Here is a 16445-nt window from a genome sequence, read left to right on the forward strand (position 1 = left end):
CTATTATGATTGTCGATTACTAATAATTTAGCAACTCACGCAATAATAACATCCTAACTGATTAACGATTAAGAAAACCCACCAAGTTGACAAAGTGAATTCCTTAAAGTAAAAATACTATTTCCATTTCCACAATATTTTATGGAATTTACAATCAATATCAACTTTTGACGATTTTCAATTTTAACATCCAATTGCTTACATTAGAATATTTTTGGAATAAAATGCTTCGTGTATCTCTTATCATATCAATGAAGATAATGTTACAATTTACCTGAGATTTCAGCCGATAGTGCTGGATTTGCGAAAAAGCGTCTCGCAGTATTCCCGTCATTGGTCGTACCAAAACCTGGCTTAGGCAAATCAACAATAAGACCCATTCTGGACCGGAATCCGTTTTGAACAATTTTTTTCCTCCTTTCCATTGCTATTTTAGATCCATCTGCTGACTTAACCTGTCAGTAAAGATTCAAGTTTTAGTAAAAATAATTATGCTGGGAGATATTCATTTACTTTTCTCTGATAAGTAATGCAACACATGTATATACGTTTTGATCTTACCTTCCACATTTTTATGTCCAGGCGGTAAGATATGTGCAAAAGACATTCAAAAAATCTTATATAGCAGTGAAGAATTGACAAACCAAAAGAAAATTTTGATTCGTCCACCTTCATTTTTTTTATTTTATTTAAATTATTCATTTCTGAAATTCTTGCGCCGCAAAGATAGCACCTCATACAAGACGTTTCAGTCAATGCACTGCAAACCTGTAGCAAATAAGTTATGAATATCTACTCCATTATTTCCCGAGTGAAAATTGAATTTGATAGAGAAACCTTACCTTTCCATCAATCATTGTAAGTAGTAATTCAAATTTGACCACAACATTGCCCACGCTAGCGAGCTGAAGGTTGTTTATTTGGTCGCGTACATAATTCTCTTCAGCTTTTGAGATCTCTTTCGTTTCCTGGACCCACTGAATCCGTATAGGCCTGCAAAATCTAGCCGAAGACGGGTGAGGGTTTGACCATATGTATTCTCCTATTTCACAAAAGAAGAAAATATTAGATACGATCATGACTTTAGATATCACTATAAACTTATGCTCAATTTTTGTTTACCTGATGCTGAGTCCAACAATTGCAGAGGCACTAGAGAGGTGGCAAACAAGCTGTCATCTTTCACATTTGATGTCTGCCATGTTTGCTTGTAGCGAGAGTGACCAGAGCTACCATCGAAACCCCATTTACATATCAGTTTGCATGTCGAAGCGGAGATTTCCTTGCCTGATTGCACGATGAAAGAAATAATTCTTGAAGCCGTATGATTAAGCAGAGATTGCAAGTCTACTTCACATTTTTCCTCTTCTATGGTTATCCCTTCCGGATAAGTCACCTTTTTTGCTTTTTTAACCCTTTCATAATTTGGGTATATATCGTGCCCATGAAATTTCGCTGTTTCCCGAATGAAGAGGTATTGACTCTTCGTCAATTGTGCCGTCACAATTAGAGAAACGGCTTCCTCTTCCGAGAGCTGTCTTCGAGGAACATCTTTAGCCCTCCATTTGGAAAGCATTCGCTTCCCTCTTGTTGGGGTAGTAGTTGTGACCTCTTTTACAATCTTAGCTGCTGCATTGTCTCCTGTGGCGCGTAATTCCATGGAAGTTGCTACACTTAATTCCTCCAGTGAAGTAGAACTTCTCAGTTTTATCACTTTTCTACGTTTAGACCTCTCACTTGCACTGTCGAAATGCAGTGACGGTCTTCCACGAGGAGTGCTTTCAGTGGAGCCTAAAACAATGTATAAATAAATTACGAAATAATTACAATTCACAGACTAATACAACGAGGAATGAAAAACTGGTGCAGTTGTATATACGTGCAGTAAATATTATCATTTATCCGTAAACATTAGCACTCACCTGGAGGAGACGAACACGGGAGATAATTTAACACAGCGTCAGGAAGTGTTATTGGCTGTTGTAACCAAGTATGATTCAACTTAAGAAATCTACTATTCACTCTGGTACACGCATCCCACTTTCGAAAGTATTGATGAAAAAACACTTTTTGAATGAAGGCCGCAAGTAAAGTTTTTAATTTCTCATCTCCTCCCAAAAAATATTTTTTGTGTAAAAACTCCAGTACTAACGATTTCTTCTGCTTAATGGTACTCCTTCTATTTTCCAAGATCACACTATGTAAATCTTGGCGTGTCACTAATGCTCTATCCATAACTTGGCAACTAAACAGAACGTCCTTCGGCACACACTTCAACAAGGAATACTGACGGGAGACTGAAGCTGAGCACCCAGCTAGAAATGAGCGTGCCAATCGCATAGACGGCATATTTTGGGAAAACCCAATTTGTAGAATGGAAACACTTGCACGTGTTCATAGTAAAAGAACAAATCCGGGTGCATAGGGGTAGCCGCCGAGGACAAAAGGCTTGGAGAGCGCGCGAACCGTTAGGTTTATTGCCATCCGCACGTGGCTCCCGCGGAAAGACCCAGGGGTATAATGGTCAGAAGAAGGCAAAAATCATAAATACACCGCAAATAACAAGTAGTTGAGTACAATGCACTCACAATTAAGGGAAACAGTCTCTCAAACGGACTACTACGCATGTCATCCTATGTTCTCGAGTGCCTACGCCGTGTATTGCGGGTCATGGGGTGCGACAACCGCCCGACATCATTTTGTTTTATCACGAAAAAATCGGAGGGGAGCAAGTTGGAGCAAGATTTTTCTTTTCCGTCTAATAATATAGACTTCAGTCTAACTCCTGGTGTAAATATCTTAGCGGCGGCAAGCGGCGGTAACTACTTTTATCCTAGCATTAGGTAAAAAATTAACGAAAAATAGTGGTATTTTTAAAAATTCATAAAGTTAATAAAAAACAATTGACTAAAACAAAAGCTCACTCATAATAAACTAAAAGAGTGGCACTATCAATAAATATCCTCAAAAATTTCGAATTATTAACTGTATTTCATTGCATGGGGAACAAACGTTGAACTTTTACGAAAAAAGCGCGCACTCACGATTTCACCGATTTTTATTGATTTTTGGCGAGCTATAAAAATTAGACAAAAAATTTTGACAGATAACTAACTTCAGTTTTACATGCCCTGGACATTCTTAAATGATAATATACTATTTCTGGTTCGATATAAAAAAGTCAATATTTTGATTTTTGGCCAGCTTTTTTCGATTTCAGCCCACTGTGCGGCGTGATTATTTAGAAAAATGTTAATATAATGTCAATGTAGATCGTCATTGAAAGTAATTACAAATATATTTCATAAATGCAGTGGCCGGTAGACGAATTGTTTGTTGTTGGTTTCTTGAAAGAATTTTACTCTCGAGTTTATTACTTATCGAGTGTATCCTACTCGAGTGCATCTAGTGTAATGGGAGGAGTTGGAATGGGAAGGAAAAAGGAAGGATGCCCGTTAACGCCTCTGGGGTGTTCATATGAGAGGAACGCAGGGGATAGGGACAAATCCGCGTTGCCATGGGGACATCGAGGCCCACCACGAGCGAAATCATTACTTGATTTATCAACAAAATTGGCAGATTATTGTATGAAAAGGAAAAAACAAATATCATTTCGTTGGATTCATTGAGGACAATGACCTCTTTCCCTAATCTTCTTTACGCCAGTTGAAATTCTCTCGCCATCCACTTCATTGTGTTTCATAATCGTAACTCATTTACATGTTAAAATATTTCCTGGAGTTTAGGTCAACGTATGTTATGCAAACAAGTTATAGCCAACATTTCTGTCTATTTAAAACCATCCTCAGGGCTTAACTTTGTACATATTTATTGATATTATGTTACTGAAAATAAGTAACCCATTTAGCCATCAATTTATAAAAAAAATATGCATACAAATGTGTAATTATGTGTGGAATATTTTCCGGAACAATAATTAAAAAAACACATACCAAAGATGTTAAGTTTTGCGGAACGCTATTGTAAAAGCAAAAGACCCAGACAACCAACCGCATTCTATTTACGGTTTCACTAGGTCAAACTCAGAGAAACCATATTTTCATCCCGTTCCTCACCTAGTGCACTACTTTTTCATCGATTTTCGTAAGAGAAAACTGAAGGGGCAGGTGATTATTTTAGGGGGGTGGGGTGAGAGCAATTTCAGGGGAGGGTAATTTCAGCAGGAATGGAGAGTGGGGAGGGATGGGAGAAGAGAGATTTTTGTTCCGCGAAGAGGAAAGAAAGAGGGGCGGAGAGGGTTGGTGGGGGGGCGGAAGGAGAAGAATCCAATTTCAATTATCAATCCATCGGAGTTCCGCACCATAATTGCGACAGCGGATCGATCGCGTCCCGGGCTTATCGGTGCGACTAAGTCGCCGATGCAGAGGAAAATTCCCGATACTGGAATCCACGGGAGAGATAAAGAGAATAGGGGACTTATTTGAGAGGGTGAAAGGAGGAGAAGCGTCGAAAAAGTGATAACGAGAAAAACAAAAATAGAAAATAAAAGGTGAGCTATAGTCCGTGGAGAGGAAAGGCATTCATTTTAATTATTCCGCTACATATCCCAAAATCATATAGTGCGCTGAAAAAGAAGATTCAAAGGCCATACCACCAACGATTAATCGCCATGCAACCTGGCGTAGCCTCATTCGACATCTATCACCTCATCTCATCGACGTCTATCATTAATGAACGCCCCAGTCGTATATCGATTAATGCATTTATTTCAGACGACCAAGCATTATAAAGACTAAAAAGAAAGTAGACTTCTTTTTAGGTCGACAAAGCCAAACCATGTAGTGTGTTACAACACTTTTAGCCGTTGCGGACTAGAAATAGCGCGTCTCATGGCCTTCCCTACGTGAGGTCGTGGTGCCAGTGGCGCAGTACCTGTGCGTCGTTACAAAGGGCACTAAAAAAAGCAGGCAGGAGAGAAAGGAAAATGCAGGAAAAAAGGCTTAAAAGTTTGGCAGAGATGAGTTTTCAATACTATTGGAAGAGTTTAAATATGCCAATTTTTTGTAATACGTAATAGAGAGAAATTTATTGAAACCAAAAGTTGCAGTGTATTTCTTTGGAGGGAATGGATAGGTAAGGTGTAGAATAACAGGGTGTGACGTAGATAAATTGAGGCAAAAGTGAAGTGATTTTTTGACTATCTGATCACTCGCATTTATCAATGTAGAAATGAGATGAGCACTAAATATAAGAAAAGGGATACGGGATCAGGAGTGACTCCACACACTCCTCTCGCTGTGAAACTTCACTTTCCTTGATCCTTAATGAAACTGAAACTCCTCCGGCAGCATTGTGAAGTAATATGCCCTCCGAAGGACACCGGAGGTCTTCATTGGCCCTTCATGGCCACGATTTCCTCCCAGACCAATACGGAAGAATAGGTCATACGTGTAACCCTATTCAAGAGATCTTGCATCTGAGTGGACGTAGAGGAATTTGCCATGCAATACTAACAATATGCTGAGAAAAATCATATTACTATGGTCAGTAGTTGATAAAGTAGAGAAACGGCCGGTGAAGAAAGCAATATGGAGCATATTTCAATTTTTGCCACCTACCCACATGGGCTGCACATCAGAGAAAAAATGATACGGAAGTGAAGATATCAGGATGAGAACTTCGAAGTTGGCAAATATAGCATTAATTATTCAGATCAGGCAGGACGTAATTCTGTCTTAGATTCTCGTTATTTTTCTATCACCCTTTCACTCATTGAAAATTATATTCCTCACGCTCACCTTTAGTAGTACACTTTTACTTATTCTGAGACCTAGAATATTTTCCCTTACAACGTCCCCTAAAAAATTATGTTATGATATAACCATGTGCGCCTTTTCATTGGTTTTCAAAACTTTCCGCACCGTAGCGATGTAGTTAGAGTGATCCATTTATTCTCAATGTTAACTATTGTAAGAAGTGGAATACTATTGAAAACGCATGGAATTGGTTGGCAATATAAATAACGGTCACGAATACACATTGAGTTTAACAGCCGTAACTTTAGCTTATTTCTTCATGAATTTCGAAACACTGGCCCCGTCAGCGACGCTAGTGACAACTTTTGTAAGCCCATTTAAGTGCGTGGAAACATATCCAGAGGCTGACTGGTTATCCTCTTTTGCCATATTGGTGCTTGAAACACATCCATATTATGGCCAAAAACAAAGGCAAAATGAACCTTGGTGAATGCGATCATAAAAGTTATTTTACCCTCTCGAGCGCGTAATCAGTTGTTTAGCATACGAACAGGGAGCATACGAACCCCAATTTAAGCGGGGAAAATCAATTAGCTCTCTATCGAACGATGCGCATTGGAGTTGCACACGCTTGCGAGGTGAAGTGGCAAATCGGAGCACTTAAAGCGCGATGGCAACTCATTAAGGTAATGGGCACTTGCCTCGTACATATCCTCACACCGCACTTCGCCCGACGACAGCACGTCCATGGTTTCCATCGAAGGTAATATTGAACATTTTAATATCATACCTACTCCAACATTTTTCGTTCATTTCTCTATCGTTCACATGAAAACACGATACCCCCCTTCCATAATCCCAAGCGCTGTATAGGTAAGTAAATGTACGTGACTTCTGTCGCAGGATTTGCGCCGTTTAATGCGGAAAATTTCGATGGGACTCTGGACGCTTCATTTTGGAGGGGAACCAGTCATGATCAAAGCTCTTGCCTAAACCTCTGGCGCTTCAACGCAAAACCTCAAAACAACCCCTCCCCCTCTTTCACACTCCCGAAGCAACCAGACGGACATAAAGTGAACCAATACAGCGGCATTCCTGTCGGAGTGAAACTGCGAGGGAAAATATTGGTTTATATTGGCATGCAGTATAGAAGGCTGTAATTGTTCTCGTAGAGAACAAATGGGACCATGCTATGGTCCAGAACATTTTTAATATTTTTCCCACAGTGGCAAAAAAACAGTTTTAGTTAATCATAAATACAATTTTAATCATAAGTGAATGTTTGCATGTGGATAAAAAATGATCAAAGCAGGACAAATGGCGGTGAATTAGTTTAAGAGGGAGGAGGAATTTGCTTGATTTCGTTGAGGTTAATCAGATGAGAAATATTAAATAGCCAAAGGTCCTCACCACTTCCATATCCAATATTCGTCTTCTTTAGGGTAAGTCGGGATTGCCTTCAAAATTTGCAAAAAGATCTTGGGGTGAATTTGACGCTATTACAATTAAAAATTGGGAGCTTTCTCATGAAGGAAAATTTGTATTCTTAACGAAGAAAGGAGTGCCACTAGGATACAAGCGCCGGAACATTCGTCATAAACTTTATTACGTGTAGCACTTCATAGGGCTCAGAGCTACTTTCCCTCCAGATTTCATTAGAAAATTTGTTATGCTCTTATTAAAGGTCATTATAAGAACTAAAGCTTATTTCCAAAACCAGGGAAACAAATTCAACTATTCTTAAATGAGGTAGCTCAAACGAGACACGTATGGCAACCGCACATCCCAGGTCAGTTTTCCTCGTAGCCGTGAAAAATAAAACGCAAGTTTGAATTTATAACAACATATATCAAATGCTTACATGAATGCCATAGAAACGAAAAAAATGACGCCATATTTGCACAGAATCTGGACTTTAATCTCATCTTGTTTCTGCTGCACACTTGGTAGTTTGAGCATTAATAATTCTCATATTCCTTCCTTGAGTTGATACCATCACTCACGGTTATGGACCGTCTTTATGCCACCTGTCGCGTTTGCGAAATAGTTACGAATTGTCTGGTTACCAATTGTCGCGATTACGAGATGTTGAGGTTACTAACTGTGGTAACCGGAAATTTAATATAGCGATTTACATATTGACGTGATACCTGCTTGACCTCTGACTCGTCTCGTATTCACGTTCAACCCGCGAGTATGGATGGATTCGGGCGACTTGGCAGCTACTTATTCGCTCCAAAATTTTCTTCGCCCAAATATGTAACCATTAAGAGCGTTCTGAGGAGCTGAAAAAGTGCGGCATTATTCCTCGGGCGACTGGGCGAGTATGACTGCACTCAACGATTCGTCGTCGAACGCAGCCGCACTCGGCCGCAGGTTTCCGATTACTCCGCCAAATCGTGAGCTCTTCGGCCATTTCTCCGTCAAAAACGTGGATCGGGAAATGATTCACTAGCAGCCGACCCAGCGTGGGCGACAATGGAATACCTACGGCGGGGATCTCATCCCTACTGGACTCGACTGAAATTGAGTGATAGTACGCACTGCCACTCAACCCGCCCTCTCACACCAATGTCCCCTTTTCAGAGCGAGGCTCCCCCAAACACTCTCCCAGTCATTTTGAACAGGGCCAAGGACACACGTGCCCCACATAGCTGTCTTTATCTTTCTCCAATTTCCACCCCTCCCGGGATATATCCCCGCGTTTGAATTCTCTGATTCCGTAAAGGTTGCGCGCGAATAGGGACACAAAGAGAAATGGGGATCAAAGGATGGCGGCACTTTTCATGGAGAGATACTTAAATGACGAAATTTTATCGATGCAGAACAAAACATTAATTATTAAGTTCCGCTAGCAAGCGCTAGCATTGCGGAGAGCTAAGGTAAATTCTAAATTTGTATAAAACAACGGTAATTGAACATAAAAAATGTGATTTATTTTCTGAAATAACCTCCTCATTTCACCTACTAGTGAATTTTTCATCTATTCTACGTTATAAGGTAAATCTATGATTATGTGCGTCTATGTTTACTCAAGATATCAAGGTTTATATCAAGAAATGAGCATTCAATATATTGTCACTTTTGATCAGTTGGGTCAGTAATATTAAATTATTTCCTTTTTGATTATGTATTAACTTTCAAGCCGACTCTCTTGGAATATTTCTAAGTGAAATCATTTCTTTTTATTGCTTATGGTCATTTAAAAAATCAAAATGTATTTTTTACGGAGAAAAGAATTTAAATCTTAGATGGGAGGAGAGGGCGGGTGTTTTAGAAGGCACGTGGCAGCGAAGCATTGATTGGAATCGAGAGATCACGGGAAACGTTGAGGCTGGATCCGACCCCTTTAATTTGCACTCGCGGGCAGTCGTGGACACTCGTCCACTCTTCTGTTTGGAACTCAAAGGGTGAGTACGTGGATGGATGGGGATGATAGTCATGGTGGCAATAAATGAGTGCGGAACAGAAGTGGGGAGGACGCATGTGAAAAAGGACGAATGGAGGAGGAAAGACGAAACTGCCGGAGGATATAAAAAAGAGGTTGGCACTGTTGATAGGCTGCGTAAGATGGAAAGTGGAGTCACTGAAAACTGTAATAGGTGTGCGGATTCAGGTTAAACAGGAAAAGCGGAGGAGGAGAACACATGTATGGGATATAATAGAGAGAATGAGTGGATATATTGCCCTCGCAAAGGGCTAAAAGAAGAAATAGGGAGAGGATAATGAGTGGAATGCCGAAAAAATTACTATCAACTCTAATTTAACAGGAAAACTATCGGTAAAAAATTATTCTTAAGTCTTGAGGAATTATTAAAATGAATACCATGTAATATGGTTCAGACTGGAACATATTGAAAGCAATGCCTACGAAAACTGATGTATAAATAACAAGACGCAGTGTTGAGTACGTGCATCAAGGGTTTTCAAGGCAGGCCCAATCATTTAGCCTCCATTGCAAAGTCTCATAGTCTATGATAAAAATAAAGGGAAAATTTATTATTAGAAGATAATCCGTTTGTTTTCATGAGGAATGAATAAAGGAATAAAAGTTTTAAAAAAAATAGGGATTTGCCCTTGCTCAAAGATCACTAGGTCAACGGTTAGGCCAGGTGGATAACACGAAGAGACTATCCCCGCCTCCCTTTTCGTCAGATTAACTCTTTTTTCACGCGACCTGCCTTACTGCTCCCTAATATTTGATCCGGGCTACTAAAATGAACTTCCAGGCTCTATCCACTGGTCCTTCCGAACTTCGGCGACGGCGACCCCACTGTCTCCCCCGGCTAGACCCTCTTCCATTCTCTAATTTTCGAAACTTGTTCCGAGGCGACTTCTTGGTTCTCCCGAAAACCTAGACGAGGATTATTCAACTAAAAATCTTCAGAATAATGCCTTGCTTCGGGTTTAATCATGTGAAATTCTGAGATATTGGCAAATTAAAGTTACTGGTAGTTTTACGAATTTCCTTCAATTATTTTAAAACGACTGGTTTCAATACGATTTATTATATTGTCAGGTCACTTGTCGAAACATTTCGTTAAAATATTCTTAAGGGGAACAAGAAGGAGAGAGACTTTGGACAGAGAGGAATTTGAAAGAATGAGGGGGAGACTAGGAGGGATGTAACTCTTGAGAACCATATAAGGGGTAGTTTGGGTATTTTTGAAAGGGATCACCAGTCTTTGGATCGAGGTGACATACAAAATAGCGTGTTGAATTATCCTTCGCGAGCTTTCACATGCTCCGAATGCTTCCTAGAGCCTTAGCAATTAAATCCATAATCAAAACAAAAACATCACTATATTCTTACTTAGGAAAAATAACTACGTACCAATATTTTTAATTGGGACACCCTACCAATACTCCTTCAAGTTACTGAATTTTATAGCTACGATCGAGTGAGGCAATACGGCATTTCTTACCATGCTAAATAGAGCTGCACAAAAACACGGATAAAATAACTCTATAAATAATCTACCAGACAGACTGAATGGCATAGGAAAATTTGACTTCACAGGGTACAGAGTAAGATAAAAAGTTCTCAAAGTTATTTTAGTAGATATGAGAGGAAAAGGAATGACGAAGTGCTGGATATGGTTGGCGAGGAGAGGCAGCTTTTAGATGAGATACGGAGGAGACAGAAGGTATGGATGGAGTTAGTGCTTAGCGGTGAGGGGATGTTGAAAATGGTGTTAGAGGGTAGAATGTTAGGGAAACGAGGGAGGGGAAGGAAAAGAATAGGATTTTTAAATAGATTGAAAGAGAGTAGGCCTTACATTGAATTAAAGAAGGTAGTGCTGGAAGGAAAGGGAGGCTCCCAGCTCACTTCTTGAATACTCCATGAAAACCTACCTTAATCGGTGGAACACTATAATAAATAAATAAATAATATTTTAGGAAAGCATTAAAGAAGTTTATATTTTTTTAATGTTTTAAGACCTAATTATCAACAACATTTGCTGAAAAGTTCTACAAGAGAGAAAAGTAATCAAGTAAAGGATAATTATCATAGTAATTAAATGAAAAAAAATGTTTTTTCCCACAGATAATATAAAATTCACCAAACATGAAAAATAAGCTATTCATCGCACTCATAATCAAGTGTGAGTGCAGATCAGGTTTTTTAAAAGTGACTTTAAATGAGCCTCATAGGAGAGTAGAAGTTGGTCATCAATATTAATTTTTCGAATAAGTGTATATTTTTCTCTGTTTTAGTGGTGGATCATTAAATCACTAAGCCACAGCTGGTAAAGAAATTTCTGCAAAAAAATTACAACAATCGCAATCTAAGGAGAAATTTAAAAACAATTCAGTATGAAAATTTAGTTTTTGATTATGGCACTATGGCAAAATACACCATATTTCTGATTATTGTAAATAATAATGTCATCTGAAGCAGGTAATGTGGAAATTTTCAAGCAGATCCGTCAATAGGGAGCGGGATAAAAATCATTTATAAAATTACATCAATGAAAAAGACAAAAGACGAAGCTAGTTAGGGAAATAGCGTGTAAAAAGATTGCGATTATGCGCAAAAAGCACCATACCACATATTTCTCAGTCAGAGCGTATGCATGAAAAATAAAATCATAGTCTCACATCTTCTCACATAACTTAGTTTTGACCTTCCGACAGGCGCAATATTGGAATTGCTGAGTTCAATCGCAATGTGCCCGACAGACACAGATGTATATTATTAACTCTTAGCACGGCTCAGTGGTGGAGCCTTTAAAATTTAAATCACCGTTATTAGTGCAATCTAACAACAAAGTTATGTCTCCCGTGCTTTGCATGCACCCATTTACACGCCGTCATACGGCGCCGGGCCGATCCAGCAAGGTGCGATTTAACTAGCTCTTTAGGCTATTAAGTATTATTATACGCAAAGAATTTTAGCATGTGAATTCTATAACATCAGTGTGTTTTATTTTGATAATTTATTTAGCTAATAATGATTTTATTTTGCAATTATTTTGCTTTATTATGCTACATAATCCGTCACTAATCTGTCAACATTAATGCAAAAAGCGAAAGACTGCAAAGAGTGTGTCTAAACAAAACGCTGCTATAATTGGCAAGGGTCTATGCCGCTTAGTGGCGCAGAGAAATGAAAGAAAACTTGGACTGAGCCGGTCGGATCCATTGCGCCCAACGGAAGGTTAAGAGTAGTATGATAAAAAGGTTGAGGGTGAACGTGCGGTGAAGTGTTCCTACAAATTTATTCAAATCTTCATTCGTCTCCGTGGCAGACAAACAATTGAAACGAAGAACGACAAAAACTCATGAATAACTGGAAGAAACAATATTCACGCGAAAATTTGGTCATGGAAACATCAGTCAAACAATATAATGACCTTACATTCAACCAGGCACACCAACTCACTCACTTTCCATTCGGCTGGTGAAATATAAAATCAAATGGAATCCGACGACGTTGATGCGATTTTAAAAATGCAATGAGGGGCACCATGAGCTGCAATATCATCCCAGGATGCATCGCGGGCGCTCAGAGAGCAATTTTTTTTTGGCGCGGATGAGCGCCCCGCGGCTCCCACGTGCATTGTCTTCACACGGTGATGTCGATCAACTCTCCTCGACCCCAAACTCCTCGCTTGACATCTCTTCTCTACAAAGCCCACCACAACTGGTATGGTATAGTATTTGGAGGAGGCGACCGACAGCTGAGGTCATTCGCGCCTTGAGGGAATGGGTATAGAAGGAAGGGTGGAGAGAAACCCGGCGTCGGAATTAGCCTGCTCAGTGTGCAGGCTCAGCAGTGCCCAGGCGCCTCGAATACATCTATGATGAATCAATTACGAGACCTAAAAGAGAGCAAATAACCAGTGTTTCAACATTACAGCTTGCAGAATATATAAGTAGATTGATCACTGCATAAAACTTTATGACAGGTAAATTTAACTAAAAATGAGGCCATAATTTGTTGAAGCCTAGATTAACAGACCAAGAAATCACCGTCCGTCCATCCCCTTCAAAAATAACCAGGAATCCGTCCAGCTGCCAGTAAGTATATACACCACCTCTTCAGCGGCAATGAATGTGAGCAAGTGCTCACGCAGGGGAAAAATGAACAATTGAAGACGAAGAAATCACCAGCGAACAAGAAGAGTCTATATCTCAATCACCCATCTGTGTTCCAATCCGAATGTTGGTATGCATGTGAGGGATAGAGTTTACGAAAGATTGAGCAAAAGCGTGAGAATTTCACGCTTTTAGTGTAGGTGGGTCCTATTCCCCACTGCAAAGAGCAAATAACAACTTTACTTATTACTCGACCAATATTCACTACACATCTAATACTTCTCAATTTCATTTACCTTTCAATTATTTCAGTCACGGCAGATTGAGCTAAATATGCTTTCAACAGTCAGGTTACATCTCCATTCCCCTCCACTGTGGTGCTAAAAATAATTTTATTGTATCTATAACAATTTCCTTCCTCCAAAAATCTCTCTTAAATCTCACACAAGGCTTTGATTTGCATGCCAACTCTTCCTACTGAATTTCACTATCCCTTTCATTATCAATTTCCGCCCCTTTAGAATATCAACCACCAGTCGCTATTGTACAGTATGCTCCCATGCCTAACTCATATATCCCCGAAGCTCCATACCATAAACCCCTCACCAAAATTCTCGTCACGTCTTCACCTAAAATTTTCTGCACTGTTTTATCCACTCCATTCTTAAAGTAAGCCACACGCGAGCAATGAAAGGCAACAGTCTGTAGTTGCGATTCATGGCAATCGTAAGGCGTCACCGGGATATAAAACCCGCGACTGTCGTAACTGCTCCTTTCACACGGGACAGAGCCTAAATAATTAAAACCTAGCAGTAAGGTGGGACAATATGGAAGGGAAAGTGCCAGCGGGGAGAAAGGAGGAACGCCTGATAAATGTTTTACTGCACATTTAAATCCGGAACAATCTCCTACAGAGAGGCAATGTAAAGCTCGAGGCGACGCAATCTTCAGCCTTGTTAACTCTCTCCCTCTTATCTCCCATCCTCCCTCTCCACTTTCTCCTCCTCCCACTCACCAGATACCATCTTCCTCTCTCATTTCCCTTCGGACGCCATTGCATTTCACTTTCCATTCACAATCTTCCCTACATAACCCATTAACTCATCCTTCTTCTCCCCTCTCTTCCAACTTTTAGTCATCTAGCACAAAATATCAACACTTATACAATTGCATTGGAAACAATCCCACTTCTTATTCGAACGATATATTTAAGGCTAAAAGCAAAGCGCAGCACTAGTAGAGAACACATCCGCCATTCAGTGAATAAATAGGGCGTCACTGGAACTTAGAATGCCTTTATGTATCACAATTATTACAATACCTCTTTATTTTAAAATTTCTACTTCACAAAAAATGGCAGCAAGCAACAATGGTTGAGGAAGTGAAAAAAATTTGAATGCAAATACGCAATAAAAAATGCAACATAAATAATATATTGGAGCATATGTAACTAAATAATACATAATATTTAACAGTGAGGTAACTAGAAATACACTTTGGGGGGATGGGATGGCCAGGAGTGGCTAACCCGCCAGGCAACGGGGGTCTGGGAAACTTTGTGAAAAATGACATGCCCGAAATACATTTTACATCATTTTGGCACAAAAAAATTAACTTTAAGCAGATGCAGTCAGTAGCGGGTCCTGGATAGCGACAAGGGGGGGGGGGCTTAGTATGGGGTAAACTCCCAGAAGTATTGCGGGTCTGAAAAAAATTACCATTCTATCTAGTGTAAATTGAATATCCAAGGGAGGCTATAGCCCACTTAGCCCCACTCCCATAGATCCGCCACTGGCTGCAGTTATTATGTGTCAAAACTAGACAATAATTTTAAATATTTTTTTTTAATTTCTCTAAGGCTTTTGGGGGGATCTATCGCCTCATCCCCCCATAGTTAAGCCACTGATACTTAAATTGCAAATACATTGCATACTCTGCAAGAGCCCATCCCCCACACCACAGATCCACTCATTCTCCTTCCCAGACTCCGCGACCCCACCGAAAATCCACAGAGACCACTTCCCACTCCTGCGTCACAATGCCTCTTCACGCTCTCGTAGATCTGAGGAATGCCGGCCCTCACTTCTCTAAGGGAAGGCATGGGATTGAAAGGGCTCACTCCCGTCCTCTGAAGATCAAAAGGGAACCTAGCCTCAGGGGTAACGTCCTTCCAATTAGGTTCCCCCTCATACCCTTGACCTTATGGGACACTGTCTCCTGACCTGCAATGGCCCAAAGTCAATACCAAGGTTTATATCATGATTTTGCTGCAATATACCTACCTTGTTTCAATTCAAATGTTGTGCTTGCTTCAATTCAAATGTTGTGCTTGATTCAATTCAAATGTTTATATGTCAGCATGACCCTATGCAAATGATGGTAGCCAAAAAACAGGTTGTCCTTAATGGCTACCTACAGTTACTCCGTTTTATGTAATTAATTCTATTCTGTACTTTTATTTTTGGAGTAATAAACAATTATTACATTATTATTATTATAAAATCCCTTACATAAAATGTATTGCATTATTTAGCATTAAAAATTAATACCTATTGAATGCTAATTTTTCGAAGCATGGCTTACTATCATGTACACTCCAGCTATAAACATTTTCTTTGAGACGACACTGGCGCAATTATAGAAAAATAAAAAAATTATTGTTTCTGTAAAATGACCATTAATATTAATCCATCTTTTTTGTTATAACACAGATTAGAACTGTGCAGAAGGATCGAAGAGCAGTATTCCATGCAACGTAATGAACAAAAATCTTAGAGTTCAAAATATCAATAAGTTTTTCCACTCGTCCACATTAATTGGATAGCAAAAATGGTGCGACGATATCGAATATTACGTCGAAACAGTAGCATTAAGAAACGTCTTGATCTCCCTTGTATTGCATTTACATGTCCAGAAAAATGAGTGAAAAAACATGATAAAGCTTTAATTCAGTCTAAAACATTTTCCCGCATATTTTATCCACAGAAAAGGCATGTCATTTTCCATGGCAAAAAATGTCATTTTCCATGTTATTTCAAAAGCCAATTTGATGCGCAATATATGAAAACTTGAATCAAAGACAGCGAAATCGAAAGCAAAAGACATCACTGCTACACAAAATGAATTATCTTTAGGCTATTTGCTCTTGGTGGCGCACAGCATTCGTTCGACCCCAGAGTTCTTCAG

General features: G+C 39.5%; 1 protein-coding gene across 1 annotated transcript; it reads right to left on the bottom strand.

Annotated features, from left to right (window-relative positions):
- Window positions 1-263: 263 nt before the first annotated feature.
- Window positions 264-2078, bottom strand: LOC124155152. The gene is made up of 4 exons (XM_046528869.1): window positions 1123-2078; window positions 843-1042; window positions 562-768; window positions 264-455 (listed from the first exon to the last, which is right to left on the bottom strand). Exons 1-4 carry the CDS (start codon window positions 1658-1660, stop codon window positions 264-266), a joined length of 1137 nt encoding a protein of 378 aa, XP_046384825.1. The 5' UTR covers window positions 1661-2078.
- Window positions 2079-16445: the final 14367 nt, after the last annotated feature.

The sequence above is a fragment of the Ischnura elegans genome, chromosome 3 (genome assembly GCF_921293095.1).
Source record: "Ischnura elegans chromosome 3, ioIscEleg1.1, whole genome shotgun sequence".
Taxonomy (NCBI): Eukaryota; Metazoa; Arthropoda; class Insecta; order Odonata; family Coenagrionidae; genus Ischnura; species Ischnura elegans.

Coding starts and splice junctions, on each gene's coding strand:
- LOC124155152 (XM_046528869.1), bottom strand. CDS start 1,660: ATGGAATTACGCGCCACAGGAGACAATGCAGCAGCTAAGATTGTAAAA. Junction 1,043..1,122: donor ATTGTTGGACTCAGCATCAG/GTAAACAAAAAT, acceptor TTTGTGAAATAG/GAGAATACATATGGTCAAAC. Junction 769..842: donor TTACAATGATTGATGGAAAG/GTAAGGTTTCTC, acceptor TATTTGCTACAG/GTTTGCAGTGCATTGACTGA.